Source organism: Urocampus carinirostris, chromosome 19 (genome assembly GCF_059441175.1).
Source record: "Urocampus carinirostris isolate Australia breed hairy pipefish chromosome 19, RoL_Ucar_1.0, whole genome shotgun sequence".
Lineage (NCBI taxonomy): Eukaryota > Metazoa > Chordata > Actinopteri > Syngnathiformes > Syngnathidae > Urocampus > Urocampus carinirostris.
Genome location: NC_142367.1, coordinates 8,102,253 through 8,123,954, shown reverse-complemented (window position 1 = coordinate 8,123,954; position 21,702 = coordinate 8,102,253). Strand labels below are relative to the sequence as shown.

The 21,702-nt window shown below is 47.8% G+C and overlaps 1 protein-coding gene across 2 annotated transcripts in view; it reads left to right on the top strand.

The window, feature by feature from the left end:
• jmjd1cb (jumonji domain containing 1Cb) overlaps nucleotides 1-18,737 on the top strand; it is a 57,986-nt gene extending 39,249 nt beyond the window's left edge. The window contains exons 3-32 of one of the 2 annotated variants that reach the window (XR_015847945.1): nucleotides 2,366-2,479; nucleotides 4,264-4,369; nucleotides 4,441-4,565; nucleotides 4,631-4,774; nucleotides 4,952-4,993; nucleotides 5,583-5,826; nucleotides 5,898-6,380; nucleotides 6,441-6,783; nucleotides 6,857-7,688; nucleotides 7,752-7,928; nucleotides 8,034-8,206; nucleotides 8,277-8,433; nucleotides 8,529-10,536; nucleotides 10,806-11,007; nucleotides 14,379-14,593; nucleotides 14,683-14,835; nucleotides 14,902-14,991; nucleotides 15,058-15,182; nucleotides 15,263-15,488; nucleotides 15,573-15,790; nucleotides 15,898-16,224; nucleotides 16,299-16,467; nucleotides 16,538-16,628; nucleotides 16,708-16,838; nucleotides 16,915-17,037; nucleotides 17,154-17,293; nucleotides 17,402-17,578; nucleotides 17,641-17,772; nucleotides 17,836-18,195; nucleotides 18,323-18,737. Coding sequence is in view for 1 of the 2 variants with exons in the window: in XM_088323374.1 (XP_088179500.1) it covers nucleotides 2,366-2,479; nucleotides 4,264-4,369; nucleotides 4,441-4,565; nucleotides 4,631-4,774; nucleotides 4,952-4,993; nucleotides 5,583-5,826; nucleotides 5,898-6,380; nucleotides 6,441-6,783; nucleotides 6,857-7,688; nucleotides 7,752-7,928; nucleotides 8,034-8,206; nucleotides 8,277-8,433; nucleotides 8,529-10,536; nucleotides 10,806-11,007; nucleotides 14,379-14,593; nucleotides 14,683-14,835; nucleotides 14,902-14,991; nucleotides 15,058-15,182; nucleotides 15,263-15,488; nucleotides 15,573-15,790; nucleotides 15,898-16,224; nucleotides 16,299-16,467; nucleotides 16,538-16,628; nucleotides 16,708-16,838; nucleotides 16,915-17,037; nucleotides 17,154-17,293; nucleotides 17,402-17,578; nucleotides 17,641-17,772; nucleotides 17,836-17,937 (7,569 nt within the window). In the remaining variant the exon portion in view is untranslated. Of the gene's footprint in view, nucleotides 1-2,365; nucleotides 2,480-4,263; nucleotides 4,370-4,440; nucleotides 4,566-4,630; nucleotides 4,775-4,951; nucleotides 4,994-5,582; nucleotides 5,827-5,897; nucleotides 6,381-6,440; nucleotides 6,784-6,856; nucleotides 7,689-7,751; nucleotides 7,929-8,033; nucleotides 8,207-8,276; nucleotides 8,434-8,528; nucleotides 10,537-10,805; nucleotides 11,008-14,378; nucleotides 14,594-14,682; nucleotides 14,836-14,901; nucleotides 14,992-15,057; nucleotides 15,183-15,262; nucleotides 15,489-15,572; nucleotides 15,791-15,897; nucleotides 16,225-16,298; nucleotides 16,468-16,537; nucleotides 16,629-16,707; nucleotides 16,839-16,914; nucleotides 17,038-17,153; nucleotides 17,294-17,401; nucleotides 17,579-17,640; nucleotides 17,773-17,835 lie in introns of both variants that reach the window. The other variant, XM_088323374.1, reaches the window with a different exon arrangement.
• The last annotated feature ends 2,965 nt before the right edge of the window (nucleotides 18,738-21,702 follow it).

Genomic DNA, 21,702 nt, shown 5'->3' with positions numbered 1-21,702 from the left:
TAATAACGTAAGAGGCGGAAGGTGAGTCTTCTTAAGTGCATTAACATTTCCTCTGCCAGTAAATCACACACTTTCTGTCATTCACAAGCTCCGTCTTTTTTGCAAAGCAAATTTTGCTTATTCAAGTCTGTTATTCTGTGCTGTATTTGCCACTATTCAACGTTATGACAATACTTCGAAGCCATTCCAAAAGTGCAAAATAGTATGACTGATTAATTCATCATATCTATGCGCTCTGACCTCTGCATGTCGGTGGTTGACTTTTCACATAATGAGTTTCTTTAACGGTAGAATCGTAAAAATTATCAATGTCAGTGGGACATGTATTCAAGAAGCGTTTGCTTGTAGTTGTGTTGTCGTGGAGAACCAACGAAATGATTCCTGATTGAGAGGGTTGAATTGTTTTGCACAAGGCTGTCGGACACGGTGCAGCTGTGTTTTAACAAGTGTGCTTGTTTGTATCAGAGCAATAAGCAGATTAGAGCAGAACCTTTATATGTTGTGTGTGTCTTGGATCGCAGATGTTTTGCGCTGGGTCACATGAAGATGGCTCAGGATTTTGTTCGCCCATTTTTGTTGAACTTGCCAAACATGGGTCCAATGACAGCAATCTGAGGGTGAATTGCACTGACAAGATGACGTCTGTTTGTCCAAATCCCCGGCGTTACTCTCATCTTGTCTTTCTTTCTCGTTTTGTTTCCAAAAAACTGATTGTTTTTAACTTTAGATTGAAAATTATGTGGTTCAATCTGCAGTTATATTCACAGAAGTGAATCTTATGTTAGGTTTCCTATTGAGTGCAATGAACAGGTTTGACTCAAAAGCCATTTACCGGTCCACATTTAAATACTGAAAGAAGGAAATGAAGAAGTAAAAAGGTACCATATTTTGAAGCCCATATATGGCACAACGTGTTAAAAGGCAGTCTCCGTAGCTGGTTCTAATTCTGTATTTAACACTACACAAGTACAATCGAGCACGGGAGCACTCTGCTGCGGCCACGTTACAACAGCACGGACAAGCATACAAGTGTTCGTATTCAAAAATACAACAGAAGGAAAACAGTTTCGTTGTGGTTTATTTAAGTATTGATTACAAAGCAAATTACACGGTTAAAAAATTTTTTTTAAGAAAACTCATACATTTTAGTAGTAATCCATATCAAACAAAATCGTTTAAATCCTCGTCCTTTGTTTCTGACCACAACAGCTTCGCTAAATCTCAATTAAAGGTTCAATTTCAGAGTCACACTCTGTGTCATGCAGCTCTTCCCAAATGATGCCCGCTTTTGCGAACAACAGTACCGCCAGACACGTTAGCTCAAGTATCGACAATCTATTATTTTTATTATAATCCGCTGGAAGTTTTCGCGCCAACGTAGCTCCAGTTCTAACAAAACGAAAGCGCCAAGACTATAACAATAACTTTCTAATTGCTAGATACGTTTCGGCGTTAGTAAGCATGAGTACTTCCGCAAATTACCTGTAATGTCACGTGTTCTCTTTTGCAGGACACAGGGCATGTATACATAATTTTACAGCCAAACTATAGGGCGGCGCCATTGTACACCGGAAGTGATGTTTTTCACTCCTGCAATCCATGGAAACAAAGCGGATTATTTGGATACCCTGTCGCCATGTCACACATTCTGCTTCAGTCACATGCTTCCTAAAATCAGTGATGGTTTTGTCAAGGGCAGTTTACAGTTGTGAAATACATATCTAACTATTAAATAAGATATTCAACTCTCATTTCAAGAGTTAAGCTTTTACTAAAGCCCCGTTTCATACCTTGAAACTGTTAAATGCTAGAACTGTGCTACATGTAAATTGTTTAACTTTGGTTGAACTGTAATGTTTTATACTGGGCAAATTGTCATTGTAGGTTTGAATGCAGAAGCAAAAGTGTCGTTTGGCGTTTGCGAAAAAGGTCTATAGAAGTCACATAGTTGCATTTATTGGAAATGTAACCGATCTCACAAACACATCAGATTTCACCCCAAAATGTTGTAAGCCTAAGACTCAGTCTTAGGGCAGGCACCCAACCTTAAGGCCACCAAGCTGGTTTATGTCCCCCGCTTTACATCAGACAGGGCAGGGCGCACTGCACAATTTGAAAAAAATCAGAGACTTTTATGTGCACCTTCAGGTTGTGAAAGTCTGGTATTTTTATTCTTTTATAGAATATTTGCACTAGCCTATACTTATTATTTATTTTATTTGTTTTATTTAGTTTAATGTATGACAGTATCTGTGTCTATACCTCATAAATAGATATTGATATTTGGTCTTTAGTGACATACTCAATCTCCTAATAACAGTGCTTGGTTGTTTACTAATTTGTGAATGTTTTTCTTCCCGTGCAGGCGTTCAAGCCGGTGGTGGGCAAAAGCTTGTTGTCAGCGGTAACAGCTGTGGAATTTCTACTAGACCGACATCTGGACTTCTTGTCAGACCACTCGGCCTACCAACCCTACCAGGTAAAGAGGAAGCGCGTCACCTTCCAAAGAATCATGCACTGCAGGAAACCTATTTGTAAAATTTGGCCAATTTTGGCTCAGTGGCCTTTTCTCAAGGTTGATTCCAAGCCAATCACCCAAAGTTTTTCTTTTAAGTTTCAAATGGCTTAATAAGTAGAAGAATCATATGATGACATCACACCATTGTTGCCTATTTCTTGTTCTTCTGTCTCTGTTGGCGCTAGGCCAATACTTCTATTTTTAGCATGCTAAATAAAGTAGCCATTGCAGCACACATGTTTACAGAGTGCCTGAAGAAGGTCCAAACAATTTCTGATTTTAATTGTACCTGAGAGAATTTGTAGCCTGGCAAAAACGTAACTCGTAAATTGCACAGTTCTCCACTTTGAATGCCTCACAGAAGTGGAGAAAACAGAGTTGATTGTACAGTGGCTGCCAAAGAGATGGGAGGCCCCTCCTTCCCTAGCTATTCCTCATGCTGTTCTTCCTGACCAACTGCAAAAACAGAGAGAGGAGTGGCTGCACATGCATAGTTGTCGCAGAGAGCAAGAGAGAGAGAGGGAGAGAAAGTAAGGGCGGGCGAGCCAGTGAGCAAGAAGGATTGTTTTAACAGCACTCAGGGGTTCAAAGGTCTCTAGAGCAGGGGGCGGGGGCATGTGGCCATGTGGGAGTGAATGAGCAAAGCAGGGGGATGTACAACATCAACTCTTAGCGCTGACTCAATCTTTTAACCGAGAAGATTTTGTTTTTCTCCCCATATGCTGCCAGCAGCTGCTTTTCATTTGTCACTCGATCGAGAGTAACAAGGTCAGCCACGAAAGTTCATGTCCAACGCATTGGAGGAGTCGTGCTCCTCTCTAAACGTGACTGACTGACATTGTGCTTGTCTGCTAATGACAGAGTGAATTCAGTTCACGCTTTCCCCAAGATAGGCCAAAAGTCTATTTTCATGTACTGGGTGACATCTTGACAGATGGCCACTACACTTCTTGTCAACTTGATTTTGCTTTGTATTTTAGTATTGTCAACAATGATTTGTTTTATGCCACATTGCTATGATGATTAACTGAATGGAATATTAATAAAGGCGTTCGCCCCCAGTGGCTGGTGTTGACGACCGGCCTATAAGGCATCATTTTGTCTTTAGTTTTGCATTCCCAAAAAGTGACGACATAAGGCTTACATTCAGTGAAGAGCTTCAGCAAATGAAGTCCGCTGCTTTCTTTTTCTTGGAACAGGCACAAACATTTGGGGAAAACCACTCTGCTCGTAGGGGGATGGATCTGCCCAGGCTCAAAACTTTGCTCTGCGTCTTCCAGTCCGCATTATTTTTTTCACAAATTTGGATCAGTAGCCTGTTAGCAGCCTTTTTAAATGCTTGGTCTCCAATTCTGTTTGGACCAGGTCAGTTTATTGTGGACTTTGAAAATGGTTTCCCTTTGCCAATTAATTTATCTTGTTTTTTTTAACCTGGAAGAAAATCAGGATTGTAATTTGACACTGCTCAGTTTGTGAAATCGTTTGTCTCATTCGGGACCATCACCTAAAACCTGAACGCTTTGAGTCTTTGCCCCATTTTGTGGAGCAAATCCATCTGTTGTATCAATGCATGTCAAACAGAGTCAACTGTAAACAGGTTTGAAAACAAATCAATTGTATTTCAAACAAGCTCCAAATGGCAAATAGTAAAATTTCACCTGATCTCCAAAATGCTTTGGGTCATGTTGTCCAGCCGAATTCAGAAACACTGTTCAAGTTTGAACAGTTTCTTGTTGGTCCCACAGGACGAAGTGGAAAGTCCGTATCCAGTCTTAAGGGACAATCCTCAACTCCACGAGGAATTGAAGGCTTGGCTCAAAGACCAGAAAGTGCAAGAAATTTTTATGCAAGGTGAGCTGACCGGCTGTCCTCACAAAGTCACAAAAGTAATTTGGTTTTACCATAGTTTTTTTGCTTTTCAGGTCCCTATTCGTTGAACGGTTATCGTGTGCGCGTTTACCGACAGGACTCGGCCACCCAGTGGTTCACGGGCATAATCACACACCACGACCTCTTCAGCCGAAACATGGTGGTCATGAACGATCAGGTATGCCCTGATCTATCCCTCCCCATATTCTCCATAGTGCTTTAGCTGGACCGTGTTCCTTTCAGGTGTTAGAGCCTCAAAATGTGGATCCGTCTATGATCCAGATGACCTTCTTGGACGACGTGGTTCACTCGCTCCTCAAAGGGGAAAACATCGGCATCACATGCAGGAGAAGGTCACGGTCCAGTCAGAACAACAATTCAGCACTTGTGAGTTCATCCATTCAGTTATTCATTCACAATACTGTATGCAGTCAAGATGACTGCAGTCATCTGACAAAGTTTATAAAAAACACCTAAAAGCTGCTTACTTTCTTAAGAAAGCAGAAGATCTCCAATGTCTCACCATTTATTTTGATTATGTGTTTGATTTTGTCTCTATTTAAGATGGCTGGCGGACGACCTGGCGGGATCACTGCCAACGCTCAGGTAGGCAAGCAATCTCCTGTGCTTTGTGACCTGACAAGAGAGTTCTGTGCTTTGTCATGGCCGGTTGCAAATTCAATCCAGTCAAAGTTTGTTACCAAATGCAACATCTATCTCAGCCTGGTCATCCAGGTAGGGGGATTACCACTTGCGTGCCCCCTTCACAAGGTTTCTTGTATTCAGGAGATGGAGTAATCTTGGCGTGTGCAGTCCTTTGAGACATTTTGTGATTAATAGCTATACAAATAAATGTGGCTTGACTTGACTTGAGCTGCTCGAATGTTTGGTCATCTGGCAGCAAAGCCTCTGTTTCAGTCCCCCATTTCTGCTCAACTAAAATGTTATGGTTATCGGGCTAGCCCATCCAGCTTTGGAGCGGTTAATCTGTAACATATCCAGTACAGAATGTTCCACCAAATGTTGCTTTCGGTGCGGCCAGGACAATCTCCGCTCAAGAAGCGATTGAGAAAGCCGCGTCCTCATCAATATCTCGAGAAGCCGGCAGAAAACTTGATTCATTTTGTATGCAATCTTTTATGGTGGACGTCCTCAGTCACATTCAGATTTTAATCAGCCTCTTGTATTTTCACAGAGCCATTACACGCGGGCCCAAGCCAACAGCCCCCGCCCCATCCTGACAATGTCCAGTCCCCACCCTAAAGGCTCCCAGGGGCCGCAAGCCTCCCAGCAGGCACCACAGAACCAGCTGCCGGTTGGCCAGTTGCAGCATTCTCCCAACGCAAACAGCCGAGAGCGCAATCCCCGCCCCTCCCGCCGAAAAGGTTCAGATAGCAGCGTCGCCGACGACGACAGGAGAGACGAAACCAGCAGCAAAGGTAGGGCTGAGGTCGGGGCGCTGTGATGCAGCTTGCCACAGATCTCATGTGGAAGTATCTCTTTTTGGCAGACTGCAAGTCCAAGGTCAAACAGGCAAGCAACAAACGACGCAAAGGCGACGACGACGACAAGAAGACGGGCCTGAAGAGACTCAAGTCCGACGCAACCTCTGATTTGTCAGAGAGCAGTGACTCTGAAAACATGCACAAGAGGACCGCCCATTCCTTCTGCTCCTCCTCTTCCTTGTCCTCGTCCTCTTCTTCTTCGTCCTCCTCATCTGAGCCCAACTCTGAGAACGAATTGAAGAGCGGCGGCGGCGCCAAGACCAAAACGGACAACGAGAACAAGATGCCGACCGACAAAAGGGGAGACTCCTCTTCTAATGGTCCGTGGGCGGAGTTTTCGTCTGCAGAGGACAGCAAGAAGGCCATTCAGGAAATGACCACAAAGGAGGAGGAAGAATTTGTGGCAGTGACGCAGATCAGTCGGTCGCCACAGCAACTGACGCCTGACCAGGCCACCGTCATAGAAAGTAGCAAAAACACTGTGAAAGGTACGTCAGCCCCTGGCCAGGAGATGAAAGCAATATGTTGATGTTTCCTTCTTTTTAAAGCCTCAGTGGGATGTCAGGCCCCCTCGCTGTCCCACCTCCATGGCGGCAGTGCCATGGACATCACCGAGGAGGCACAGGCCACCGCCCATCAGGAGAGTTCTGAGGCTGTGTCGGCTTTGCTGGCCTCCCAGAAGGCTGAGTCCACCGCCCTTTCGCCTTACCTGGCTTTGCAGCCCTCACCTGTCTCCTCGCCTCCCATTCCCCCTTCGCCTTCGCCCTCCGAAGGGGGCCGCAGGATTGAAGCTGATCCGGCCGCGATGCACGGCTCGACGGGAGGTGGCACGGCCGCCAGGACTTTGAATCGCAAGACCGACTTTTTGGCATCTCAACCAGAAGTTATTAGGTAGGATCAGCTCCCATTAACAATTTAACTGAACAAGGTGTAGTATTATTATTATTGTTCTGTGTCTTAACAGGCCCGTCACATCAATGGCTGAAAATGTGCTGTTGCTGGATGAGGAACTGCCCGCCGTCCCTCGTGTTTTCCTTCCTCAACATCATCACTACCCGCCTGGTGTCAAAAGTCCATCGTTACCCGAAGAGTGTCCGGAGCCACAGGCGCTCCTTTGCACGGACTTGAGCAAAGCCAAAAGCAAACCTCTGCTGGCTCCCCAAAAAGCCGTGCACAACCACCACTCTCCCAGCCCTCTTCATCCAGACGCCGGTCAGGCCAACCATATCAGGCCCAAGTCGGACGTCTCCAAGCCCAAAGCCGAATCCCCAGAGGTCTCGAAACATAAAATCCCCCGGTATTGTGAGAGCTCCTCCCCCCAATCAGGTGTTTTTTCTGCCAAAGCAGAAGCCATGGAGCCCCCCCGCTGCAGCTTCAAGCCAGTTGTGGCTCACTCGGAGTCAGGCGGCGGTAGCACCAAGAGCCCCCTCCTTATCGACAAGAACGAGACTTTCACAGTTTACAGGGACCCAGCTCTGCTCTGCTGCTCAAACAACGAAAAGGCCTCGTCCGCTTCGGTCTCGTCCAATCACGCGGCGGCCTATTTGCATCCGCACCTGCACGGCCTCCACTCGCCATCGCCCCACTCCCCGTGTCTCCCCCCTTCTCCTCACCCTCACCTGCTGGTTCCTCCTCACACAACGGCCTTAGCTCACCCGCACCTCCTGCCCCCCGGGGTGCTTTCGGCCCACGCCGCCTCTCTCCTGGGGGGCCATCCACCACTGGACCCCCCCGGAGCTTTGGGTCACCTCGCTCTACCTCATCCGGGAACCGCACACCAGCAGCACTTTCTTCAGGTCTGGTCAGCTTGTATTTGGGATTTGGGTGGGCGGAACCAAAACCTTTTTATGTGCTTTCAGGGTCAGGGAGCCCCCCCTCTACTCAGCCAGCCTCATAGTGGCGCTGCAGGTTTGGGCCTCTACCCCATCATTTGGCAGTACCCCAACGGAACGGCCGCTTCTTACCAACAAGGCCTCAACCTCCCCTCTGCCGCCAAATGGGTTCACCACGAAAATTCCGACGTCTCCCTCCGGAAGGTATAGCTTCAATTTAATTGTACCGCCTCATTGTTTTTGTTTTGTTTAGTTTTTTTGCATAATTTACTTGTGAAATGTACCTTTGACTTTTCATGCGGTGTCCAGAACACAGCCAGTCCGTGGCTGCATCAAGCCGTGGGTGGAGCCGCTGACACTTTGGGTCTGCTGAGTCACGTCCCAGTCCGCCCAGCCAGTGCCGACCCGCTCCGCCCGGCCCTTAAAATCAACACACACGCGAGCCCGCCGCTGTCCAAGATCAGTATGGATTTTCGCAAAGAGTGAGTCTGGCCCGTCGCTGTCACCATCAGCAGTCGCATGACGGCCTGCCAAATTCTTTGCCGCCTGTAGAGACTTGGAGAAGAGAAGCTTTGCGGATCCCATCAGGACTTTGACTTTGGCCCAGCTCAAACAAGAACCAACGGACACCAGCAGGAGTGTCAAAGATGTGCAGCTTCATCGCCTCTACTTGGATGCCCACAGCAAGACGCGGCTGGCTCATACGCAAGTAAGAACTAGCGCCTTTCAGATTCAAGACTGGCTCCAGTTTTTAAATCAGACTGTCTTCATCACGGTAATGTATGTTTTGTTGTTTTTTTCAAGGACGCGGCGGAGCGAGCCAGCAAGTACAAGGAAGAGAATCGTCAAATTCTGAAGGAGAGCATCGAGGTGGCACCATTCACCGCCAAAATTCAGCGCACCAGCGAGGCCGCGAATGAGCGGGATCGAGAGAGGAGTAGGGATCATGCTTTTCCAGTCCGGATTCCGGCCCTGGCTTCCCTCAGCCCCAAGGCGGCCCACCACCACACCCACCCCCACATCGTCCAGCCTGAGAAGAGCAACTACTTCACCGCCTTGTCAAACAGCGTCATCAACGAGCCCCCACGACTCTACCCCTCCAAAGAGCTGGGGTCCTACTACAAAAAGGTGTCGGCGGGGGCCCCAGGGGTCCTGGCCAGTGTGGGCGCGGCACTTTCCAGCCCCAGCACCCTGTCACTAGGCAACTACAACGCCAAAGTCTCCATCTCCCGGCCACCCCCCCTCATCAAGCACCACCCAGAGGGTGGCGAGGGGCTGGCTGTCAAGATGAGCGAGCAGCTTGTGCAACATCACCACCAGGTGGCTGGGGACAGGTGCAGCCCTGCTCTCTCTGCTGGCGCCTCTGCATCTTCCTCTTCCCTGTCCAACCACCATCATCATACTCAGCAGCAGCACCACAACCTCAGGGCCATGCCATCGCTTCACAGAGCGCCCGTCTTCCATCCGCCCACTCAGCACGCGCTGGAACGCAAAGAGGCTGCCGAGCGCGAAAAAGAGCGGGAACGCGTCGGCTATGGCGGGCGGCTGTCGCCGCCAACCCTGACGCCCATCCAGCCTGTTGCCTTAGCGGCAGCCAGCAGTAAGTCATCGGCAGAGCGACAAAAACCGCCCACGCTTCTTCCGGAACTCAGGGACATCAAAGGTCGGATCAACGCAGAGGCTGTGACATCGCAGAGCGGCTGGAGGCCAACCCAAGACGCTCGGGTCCTTTTCCTAGGTGTGCAAAGAGACAAGCCACAGGCAGCTACTGCCTCTGTTATCGTTCGGCCACCCACAGCCGCCACGAAGTGCGCCGCTGCCGCCGGGCCTCTCTGCCACAAAACTGAAGAGAGTCCACGAGTCATTCGGGCTCACTCAAGTCTAGATCAAAACAATGGCTTCATCCGGGCCACCAAGGCCGCTGTCTCTCCCTCCGCTAGCCCAGACCTTACCTACCCCAGTTCGTCATATCACGGAGAGCTGCGGCCTGGCACAGCCTCACCTACCTCGTCTCCGGGAAGACCTCAGCCTCCTCCTGGCCCAGCTGGCACAAATCCGACCCCAAAAGCCAAGCCTTGTTGCACCGGCTCCGCTCAGGCTTACTCGCCGTCCTTCGTCCACCTCAAAAAGCACAAAGCTGCGCTGGCGGCTGCCCATTCCAAAAACAACTTGAGGGCCGCTTCAGTGTCCACCACAATGGATCCTGTTGAAAAATCTCCCGACTCCACACCTCCGCCTGGCAACGGCCAAACCTCAGATGGTGCTAGTGGCAACCCTACGCCGGAAAAGTCCGGCCCCCTGCACGACGGCCAGTCCAGCGGGCCAGCTGCAGTGGGCGGCGGACAGGCTGCAAACTACCACAAACTCAAGAAGGCCTGGCTAACACGCCACTCTGAGGAGGACCGCAACACTGCCGCCAGCTCCCTTACTACCAAAGTGGAGAAATCTGCAGCCATCAGCAGTGTGACGGAAATGATCAAGCCGTGCACTGTCAACCTTAGCGCCTCGGCGTCTGGTGAACTGGAGCTGAGCAAAAGCGGAACCGAGGAGAAGGCTGGCAGCGAGGACAGGAAAGCGCTGTCTTCCCTGCGCCGCAGCAGCAAGCGCGCCTACGAATCGGCCTCGGAGAGCGCAGGGGACGACTCGGACACCAGTGAGAGCAAGATGGAAGGGCGGGCCAAGCGGCAGCCCAAACCCACCTACAAAAAGAAACAGAACGACATGGCCAGGAAGAAGGACGAAGACGACACCAAGCCCAACGGCATCTTCCGCTCTGCCAAGGAGAAGACCAAACTCAAGCTGGCCAGCAGCAGTAAGTTCTTTCTTAGCCACGATCCTGGCCACGCCTACGTTGTTCACATGGGCTTGCAACATTTCAACTTGTGACAAAGTGGTCGCTAGCGATTTCATTTTTTCACTTTTCTGTAAGACAGACCAGTCAAGAAATGACTTATATTTCATGTGTCATCTTGAGAGAAAACAAAAACCCGTAATCGGTTAAACGTTGGCCAGGAAAGCCAGCGCTTCTGCATCACAGACACATAGCTTCAAAAGCAAAAAACGTGTTGGTGTGTCTTTCAGATGGGATCCCACGGTCCGTCCTGAAGGACTGGCGCAAGGTGAAGAAGCTTAAGCAGACAGGCGAATCTTTCCTTCAGGACGACTCCTGCGGCGAGATCGGGCCCAGTTTGCAAAAGTGCCGCGAGTGTCGCCTCGTCCGCAGCAAGAAAGGCGAAGAGCCGGCGCACTCGCCTGTCTTTTGCCGTTTCTACTTCTTCCGACGGTAAGCTCACATTAGTGTGTAGTTTTTTTCTTTTTTTGGGTTGGGCTCAAATTTGCTGCATTACAATCTCTGTTCACAGTAGACCTGACACAAAAACAAAAATGTCAAATATGATATATATATATATATATATATACACACAGTGGAACCTCGGTTTTCGAACGCCTCTCAGTTTGAACAAATCGGTTCGCGACCAAAAATTTCAAGAAATTCTTGCTTCGCTTTTCGTTCAAAAAATCGGAGTTCGAACGCCGGTACGCTAGGGGCGATGCTGAGCGGCGTACGGGTGTAGATTGCCCCCACCCCTCGTGAAGAACTGTTGTCACTTTTTGTTTTCGTTTTTAAGATCGATGAAAGGAGTGTTTTAACCCCTAATTATGCCTCGGAAGAAGGTCGGTGCAAGCAGCAAAGTTGCTACAGGTGAAAAAAGAAGAGTAGTGCGTACAACTATTGCATTTAAGAAAGAAATAATAGCAAAATATGAAGAAGATGTGCGAGTTTCCTTTCTTTCGAGGGAATAGAGCATGGCTTCTGCAGACCACCACAAAGGTAAGAAATCCTGTTCATAAATCTTTTCTTTATCCTTTAACCGCTCACCACTTGTTGTGGAGACCCCGGTGCTAAATGACGTGTAAACGACCTGATTTTTTTATTTTTACACGTTCGTGTTAGCGTAATCTTTCGTACGGAAGATTACGCTAACGCGAACGTACGATTAGCCTGGGTTAGCTTCATGTTTACGTTCATGGTAAGTCTTCAAGGATTTGGAACGGATCAAAATGATTTTACATTACTTTTAATGGCAAAAACGATTCTCGGTGATCGACCAAATCGGTTTTCGAACAGGGTTCTGGAACGGATTATGGTTGAGAACCGAGGTTCCACTGTATATATACAGTAAGACCTCGGTTATCGCGGTTAATGGGGAGCAAAACCACCCGCTAAAAGTGAAAATCTGCAAAGTAGCAACGCCCCTTCAAAAAAAAAATAATCATCTCATTATCTGCACCGCTTATCCTTATTAGGGTCGCGGGGGGGCTGGAGCCCATCCCAGCCATCTCCGGGCAGTGGTCAGGGGACACCCTGAACTGGTTGCCAGCAAATCACAGCTGCAAATCACATTAGTTCTCGCAGCTAGCTGCGTTCTTCTTCGACGCACGAGCCGAGTGATCCACCGCTAGGAGTCGTACAGCTGGGCGATTTTACGTCCGCCCGGGACGATCGGAGACAAATTCACGACAGGGTTCTTAATTTGCGCCTCACCGCGGGTGCCGTTCGGTCGCTTCTGCGAGCGAGCCCCTAACGCGCGGCGCGGGTACTTTCGGGCGCGATACGCACGACACAGACACAGTTACGGGGGTCCCGCGCACGTCCGCCGCGCGCGGACGGCCGCCTGTTGTCGCGCCACACTACTGGGGTCGTCGGACAAGCGGGCTCCCCGCCTTTTCTCGCGTCGCGCCTTGTGACGCCGCATCCGCCAATTTGCTCCGTCGCGCGGCCTGGGAGTGACCTCCGCCGACCGCCCCCTCGTGCCGGGAAACGAGAACGGCACGCCGTGCTAGGGTCGTCGGCCGAGGGGGATTCCCGCAAAAAGTGAAAATCTGCAAAGTAGCGACGCCCCTTCCAAAAAAAAGCCGCGAAGCGCGAAGTAGCGAGGTCCCACTGTGTATATATATATATATATATATATATATGTATATGTATATGTATATGTATATATGTATATGTATATGTATATATATATGTATATATATATGTATATGTATATGTATATGTATATATATATGTATATGTATATGTATATATATATATATATGTATATGTATATGTATATGTGTATGTATGTATGTATACACTGCTGTTTAAAATAAGTGCAATGTGACTAACCAAAATATGCCGTGTTTTGGTATTTTTATTGTTACATGCCAAACAAGCTACCAGTAGGTGCAGTAGATTCTCAGTGAACAAACAAGACCCAGCATTCATAATACGCACGCTCCAATGGCTGTGAAATTTGGCAAATAGTTCAAAGGAATGTGTTAAAAAATAACAGTTTGGCAGGCATTATCTGAGTTCATTGAAAAAAAACAAAAACAGGTGTGGATTGCATGGTGCCTATTTAAGGAAGATAAAGCCAGCACAGATTGAACATGCATTTGAGGAAAATGGGTCGTTGAAGGTCATTCTTTGATTAAAAAGTTGATTGGAGAGAGAAGAGCCTATAAGGAGGTGCAAAAATTGTTGGTTGTTCAGCTAAAATGATCTCCAATGCCTCAAAATGGGTAGAAAAACCAGAGACATGTGGAAGAAAACTGAAGACAACTATTAAAATGGACCAGAAAATAATAGATAGATAGATAGATACTTTATTCATCCCCGTAGGGAAATTCACACTTCCATCAGTCTATCCCGTTGTTTATTTACAGATTAACATGATGCCCTAGGGGTGCTTGTAGCGGAGTGGATGACGTCACGCTTGTCCAAAAGTTCGACATCCCTGCGGCAGATGGAAATCTTTTCTTTGTGAAAATCCAGGAATACACCACCTCGTGTTAGCAAGTCCGCCTCCTCTCCGATTCCCCCCGGCTTTCGTGTCTCTGTTTAGCGGCGTTGAAGCCGGATAGCTCCGGGTGGCTACACGTTAGCGTCCGGAATGCTAAACGTGAGCCACGTTTCCGCAAAACACAGCAACTGCGCTCTCTGTGCGCTTCAATGTTTTCCAGCAGCACTCGATGATCTTATTTGGTCGTGAGTTCGCATTTACCATGATTACGGATGGTACCGAAGACTTATAACGTCGCAGGCCGCTTTGCTAGCTCCGGCTCTTCTTCCACGGTAGGCCCCTTCATCACGCCGGCACGAGAATTCTTCAGGGCAAGGAAATTGATTCCTTGAATAAACGCATTTTCGTGCGCTAAAACCCATGTCCATAGGATAGAAGTAATCCATAGTGTAGTTGTCAAAACGGGAAGAAAAAACACCGAAGATAGGAGCAGACAATAAAACAATAGGGCAGCTGCTGGAAAAGGCAGACGCTCGTGGCAGCGCCGCTTTGATCTTGTTGATAACCACAACAGCAAAGGCTCAGCCAATTATCACTTCCAGGACAATGAAACACAGTCTGCCATAAAAAAATATACCAAAAACCAGGAATATTCTGGTTAATCACATTGCACTGTTTTTGTTTTGAACAGCACTGTGTGTGTGTATGTATGTATAATATATATATTAATATATAGTAGTCAAGTCATGTTTATTTGTGATGTCCTTAATCACAAGGCCTCTCAAAGGGCTTCACAGACTACTGATTGTGGTTTCCCCACCTGATGTAATCTTTGTTCTTTTCTGAACACCCTGCCCCACCTACCCAGGCTTTCGTACAGCAAAAATGGCGTGATTCGAACGGATGGCTTCTCCACCCCAGAGCAGTTCGACAACGAAGCGCTGGCCCTGTGGGTCCCGACGGCTGTGGAAGAGAGCTCGCTGGAGTGGAGCACCGCCAAGTACATACTGGGCTTCATCGGGGACATTTTCTGTCAGATGGTCCTGGTGGAGAGCACAGCAGTCTCCACCCTCAAGAAGGATGGTGCGTCTTTTCCACCCCACCCCTAAAAAGCTCCCTTAAATGCAAAGCAGCTTACTAGAAGTTGACTTTTGTGGTGTTGTTGGTTTCAGCAAAGCCGGCGTGGAAGCGAGCAGTCAAGGGAGTGCGTGAGATGTGCGACGCCTGCGAGGCCACGCTTTTCAACATCCACTGGGTGTGCCACAAGTGCGGATTCGTGGTTTGCCTGGACTGCTACAAGGCCAAGGAGAAAAGGAGCTCCAAAGGTCTGTCGCTGGCTGTAGCCCACCTTTAAGTTGGTGCGCTTTAATGATGCCTTTTTGCATTGCTAGACAAGGAACTATACGGCTGGCTCAAGTGCGTCAAGGGGCAGCCTCACGACCACAAGCACCTCATGCCCACGCAGATCATACCTGGCACAGGTAAGGGCATTCTCCCCGGCCCGTGTTCGAAGCCCAACACAATAGTTTGATCACTCATTTTTTTAGTCCTGACTGAATTGGTGAGCTCCATGCATTTGCTGAGAGAAAAACACAACATCAAACGGCATTGCGCTTGCGCTAGCAAAAACAATCTCCTCGGCAAACTGCCCAGCACCAATGGAATCTCACAGGTATTGTATTCATCCCTGCCCCTTTATAAGTCAAATACAGATATCAAGCAATTTTGGGATGGTGCTCATTTTTCTGCCAGGTACTGCAGAACGTTCTAAACCACAGCAACAAGTTGTCGCTGGTCAAAAGTGAGCCTCGATGCCTGCAGCACTCTGATCAAGAGGGAGCCAAACCGGAGACCAACGGCAGCGGAGGACGAAGCCCGGGAAGTGACGCAGGAAGTGGTGCCAGCCCGCCAGAGTCGCAGTCGCCGCTGCACTTCCTCGCCGATCTGGCTGAGCAGAAATCTAGAGAGGAGAAGAAAGGCACGTTCTTCCGCAGGCTTCCAGAGTGGCCTCTAGCCTCGGAGGGACTGGCCTCGCTCACATCGTTCTTCTTTGGGCTAACAGAAAACAAAGACTCTGCAGCGGTGGGCAAAGTAGCCAAAGAGCGGGACAGCTTGGAACTGCTGCAGCAATGCAAGACCACCTCACTGACCAGCGGCGGTGGTGGCAGCGAGCAGGGCTCCACCCTCCGAGATCTGCTCACAACCACCGCCGGGAAGCTCAAGCTGGGCTCCACTGACGCCGGCATCGCCTTTGCGCCCGTCTACTCCACTGCGTCGCAGGTTTCTTTCCCAAGCTTTGTAGTTTGTGTATTGATAGCCAAAAAAATGCTAAACTCCAGAGCTGCACCATGGTTGTTTCTGTGCGTCAATATTTTCTTTCTTCCCAGACTGGAAAAGGCGGGCGCAGCATGCCCAACATCCTGGACGACATCATCGCATCGGTGGTGGAGAACAAAATCCCCGCCAGTCGTCAGCTGCCGCCCGCCAAGCTTTTGGCAAAGCAAGAGCCAATCGGCGACTCGGCATCTGCCGCGGCAGATGATTGCAAAGCTGAGAAGAAAAGGTTGGCGCCCGTCACCCTGGCGGAGGAGTCCTCGAATCGCTACCTGGACATTCCCCACTGCTGGCTGAGTAACGGGCGGCTCCTTTGGCTGAAAGATCACCGTAACCACCAGAACTGGAAGCTCTTTCGAGAATCTTGGAAACGGGGACAGGTAAGTTTCGTTGCAATCGCTTATGCCGCTTTCCTCTGCGAAACCTCTTTAACGTACGGCCTTGCCTACCGCAGCCTGTGCTGGTCTCCGGCATCCATAAGCGTCTCAACGCTAGCTTGTGGAAAGCTGAGTCTTTCAATCAAGAGTTTGCCGACCACCAAGGCGACCTTCTCAACTGTCAAGATCAGGTGGTCTCCAACTCGGGGATCAAAGAGTTCTGGGACGGATTCGAGGACATCACCAGTGAGTCTCACAAAAAAGCGCCACCGTCATTCACGTTGCAACTTCCTGTGATATCCTCTCGTTACTTTAGAACGGCTCAAGTCCAAGGACGGGGAGCCAGTGGTCTACAGACTCAAGGACTGGCCTTCTGGAGAGGAGTTCATGGCTCTCATGCCCTCAAGGTCTGTACGGGCTCCTTCAAGCCTTTGACCAGTCACAAGGGCATCCAAATCAGCCCCGCCCCTTCATGTGTCCCCTCAGGTACGACGACCTCATGAAGAACCTGCCTCTGCCGGAATACTCGGACCCAGAAGGGAGCCTCAATTTGGCGTCTCACCTGCCGTCTTTCTTCGTCAGGCCCGATTTGGGGCCCAGACTCTGCTGTGCTTATGGTAAAGAGCCGCTATTAAATTTTCCATTTTGTCGTAGTATCGGGTCCCAGTGAATCAGCGCTTTTGTTTTCGGCAGGCGTGGCTGCATCTCAGGACCAAGACTTCGGGACGGCCAACTTGCACGTGGAGGTCTCTGATGTGGTCTCTATTCTAGTGTATGTGGGAGTGGCCAAAGGCAACGGCGTCTTATCCAAAACCGGTAACATCTTTTAAGTAGTACGGTGGACTTGTCCATTATTGTGCTATTTGGAATAAAAGTGAAAAGTAAGCCACTGGTGTCACGTGAGCATTGAGGCACTTTTGCTGTGGCTGCAGGAGTGTTGAAGCGCCTGGAAGAGGATAACCTGGATGAGGGCGTTCGCAAGAGGCTGAAGGACTCCAGCGAAACACCGGGGGCGCTCTGGCACATCTACCTCAACAAGGACATGGACAAAGTGCGGCAGTTCCTGCACAAGGTGGGCATCTTTTCCCACATCCTGTGTTTCTCCAATCTGACGTTTTTTGATTCAAATGTCACCTGTCGGGTTTTCCTTCCTAACCGAATGTGTGCTGGTGTCGCTCAGCTGTGCAAAGAGCAGGGCCTGGATGTGTCGCTGGAGCAAGATCCCATCCGAGAGCAAGGCTGGTACCTGAGCAAGAAGCAGCGTCAGCAGCTTCTGGAGGAGCACGGGGTACAGGGTTGGACCGTGGTCCAGTTCCTGGGAGATTCGGTTCTGATACCCGCCGGCTCCATGCACCAGGTTTGGTCAGCACTTTTCTTGTCCCGGCTGGCTGACTCTTACCGCTTGTCGTGGTCCTGCAGGTCCAGAACCTTCACAGCTGCGTCCAGGTGATCAATGACTTTGTGTCTCCTGAACACGTGGCCAACTCCTTCCACCTGACCCAGCAACTAAGACCCAACCATGAAGAAGTCAACTATGAAGACAAACTGCAGGTAAGAGAGGTTAGACTTTTGAAAATAGGGGTTTCTTGAGTTCCTAAGGCTTGCTTTCCCTAGGTGAAGAACATCCTGTACCATTGCGTGAAGGAGGCTGTGCGCTCCCTGAAAGGGGGCGTCTCTCAGGAGGAGGGGAACGAGGGGGACGAGGAGGACCAATAACGGCAGTTTAAACCATTTGTGCCAAGTGGTGTCGCTCATCGGGAAACGGGACAAGTGGACGCTTGTTCCGTGGCTCAAAAGGAAAAAAACTAACGAGAGGCTCGAGCCCTATCTCAGCCGCGCACGTGCCGCTCCACGATCGGACTGGACCGAGACCAGGACCGAAGTGCTGGCTCTCCACCTGCTAGCAAGAGCCCAATGGCTTCATTTCTTATGTCGATCTCAAAAACATCACCAGCAGCAGCCGCGTGACTTCAGGTCCGTCGTTTCTGACAGTCTGCAGTGGAAAAAGAAAGCAAAAATTATCGACTTTGTACGTTTGTTATTGTTTTACTGGCTGAAGGTGTATTTAATTTCCATCTTTGTGTAAATGTGACTTGTACAGTTTTGTTGGCGTCTCATCGGTGGAACGCTTGTACTGTGACAGAGGACGCTCGCACATTGACTCGCAAACCTGCACCAGCTCCACTTTGGCAAACGTCCTCGTGCCATAAAAAGACTTTTTGCCTCACCAACTGCCAAAACCTTGTAAAAACTGTCAAATATTGTACAGAGGGGGAAAAAAAGTTAAGAATTGCGCATACATTTTTGCAATTTATGAAAAAAGTATTGACTGTAAAACAGACATTTAAAAAAAGATGTAATTTATTTAAGAAATGATTTGCATTTTGTGGAGATTTCCTATGATGAACTTGTGAAGTCATAAAGTGTAAATATATACATATATACATTGACTGAGGTATTTTTATAAACGGTGTCTTGCTTCGATTCAACATTTTCAAGTGTGCTTTGTAAAATCGAGTCCTTTTACATTTTCCATTAAAATGGATTTATCAAGCAAATCTAACCCCCAAAACTTGTCTTTTCTCTTTCGGGAACTTTGCAAAAAAATATATACATGTAATATTAATAAAGAAGGACGCGTGCATTTTCCTCCTTGTTTCCAGCGAGGCTCCACACTTGCACTTTGAGATGAATGCCGCAAGATGGCGATGTCATTCCGTTCTGTTTTTTTCATTCATTTGGTCGCATCCCTGAGAGAACATATTGCAATTTGAGAACGACACGATTTTTTTTAATAAATGAGGGAGCGAAGGGGTAAATGCGACTGACATTCGTTGATAATTTCGTTGGTGCCGTCCATCCTCCAATTTCGGAGATCACTTCCCCATCAAACTGCGTCCATGTCTATTGACGTATTCCTTGAAAGTTCCAATCATTTTGTGTATTTTGAGTAAATTCATAACAGAATCCAAATAATAAAGACAATTTCAGAATGTTGTTTTCCGACTTTCTCGTTTGAGTGCTGCCCCCAAGCGTGCCTCAATTCAATTATAATACGATCAGTGAATTATTAAAAATAAACCGAATTTTCAATGAATCACAACAGTTTTATTTGTAAAAGAAAAAAGAAATCTGTTTGAAAGATATTTTAATTAGTTTTATCATAATTGATTTGTACGTGATGGTTCTATTCAAAAACACATTTTTAATTTAACGTTTTTATTGCAGAATGTATTTATGCTCAAAGCCCTTTTTTATTTCTGAATTATATTTTACCAAATAGTCCTTATCCTCAACTAAACTACGTTTTTATAAATCATGTGTTCGTTTTGAGGCCTGTTTTATTAATTAAAATTTCAATTTCTTATTTAATTACGGCACTCTTGGTCCTCCATACTTCTTGGGCTCGGCTGTCAAAGGACACCAGCCCCCTAAATAAGTGTCCTAGCGGGCGCCTGCTCAAAAATAAACTGCAGGCGGGAAAAAACAGTGTAAGTCTATCTCCAAAAATAAGAATATTGTGCTTACGTTCTTTATTATCTGCAATGCATTCAAATGTCACACATTCTGGATTGATTACAAATCAAGTGGAATACAGAGACCCCTCGCTACTTCGAGCTTCGGTCATCGCTGGTTATCTGCTTTGCCGAATTTGAATGAAATTATCTTTATTCTCAACGATATCAAAGTATCGTGCATTTTGTTCTGACTGAGAGCATACAGCTATCAGAAGGGACAGGTTGTATGTGTGACTGTAATAGGCTACTGCATGCTGTCAGTCAAACAGCAGGTGGGCAGAAGTCAACGTGTTCCCCTAAAAAAACTGGGGAGCACATCTACAGCTGAGCTAATATTTTAGCGGTTCGTTACATTAAAAAGAAATTCATCGTTTAAATCAGTCTCTGAGGAAAGTAAAAAAAGAGCGCAAAATAATGGTGATCACCAGCGGGTGCTCCGTGGATTATCGGGTTCCAGAAGCCATTGGGAGGCATCGGGGCGAAGCCAACGGTTCTTTTGGTCCGGCGTAATGCTAACGGCTAGGCTAACAACTCTCCTATGTCACCGCTGTGGACTTTGTCTTGCCAACACCAGGTCCATTAGCCATGAGGGGATGACCTGGAGCTACAACTGGCAGGAAACCTCTATTTTCTTTGGGGTTTTATTTTAATTATCGCAGCTAGCCAGCGACTCTCTAAATTGCCCTCCAATTACGTTTAAATTTTGTATGATGACAATAAAACTATGAGTTCAACTGCAATTCTGTGTTCCTTGTTTTATTTGTAGATCTATAGTTGTTGTTTGGTTACAGTCTAATACTCTCGAATGAAGTTTGCCCCTTGGGGCTTTTGTCAAGGTACAACGCTACTTTGTGGGTGGTTCTGGTCCCCATTATCCACGAAACTGAGGGGATAACTAGTCCGTTATAGGGGTGCTTAAGTACCCCCAATTAGATATAATTTGTAAAAACTCTTTCTTTCTTATATAGAACAGAATATGCTTGAATATGATGAAAAATGCTGGATAAAAAAAGCTACTCAATAATACAGTGCTCACATGAAACGCCATATAGGCCACAATAGATCCTCTATTAGTGGAAGATGAGGTGTACATTCATTTGTTCAGTCCACCTTAGGTTCGTCCAGGTTGGTGAGAAATGGCTCGCAGATTGTCTAAAATTTCCTGGCCAAGCCAACCCTCAGAAATCTCAGTCTTTCAATCTGAATGACCGGCCGCATGTCAGCCACCCACCTCTGAAATGAAGGAGAAATGGGTGATTTCCACTCTGCCAGGATGAATCTTTTGACAACAGTCATTCCCAGCATCAGCAAGTGCTGTGGAGCTACAGGAAGGCCTTCTGTTGACTGTGCACAGTTGAAAATGGCTGTATCCGCTTCTGGCATACAAGTCAAATATTTTGGACCAGAATCCGGTCAGAGAGGGGCAGGATCAAAAGGCATGGGGAAACGTACTCTGAGACATTTTACATCGGTCACACAGTGAAGAAACAGAAGGATAGAAACTGTGTAGCCCGGACTTAGAATAGTGCAGACCAGTGGTTTCCAAAGTGGGCGGTACTGCCCCCCCTGGGGGGCGGTGAGAAAGAAGGGGGCGATAGGGGGGTCGGCAGTCCGAAGTCGAAGCCAGAAGTTTGAACGTAGTGCAGTTGTGAAACCGCAAAGCACTTCGTTTTTTTCAAGGTTTTGTAGTGAGTGATGGAGTTTTGGCCAACCACAATTTTTACTGTTCGAGTTTTAAAAGCAACAACCAATCAGAAGCAAGTTTAAATAATAGCACAAGCCAATAAACGCGATTCAAAATTTGGAATACACTGGGGAGCCAAGCGGGCGCCTGTCTGCAAAAGTTTGGGAACCATTGGTGTGCAGGGGTCAGGAACCTTTTTGACCCAAAGAGCCACAAAAGCAAAAAATGTTTTCAAAAAAATTGAGAGAGCCACATCATTTTCAGACAAAATTGATAAAA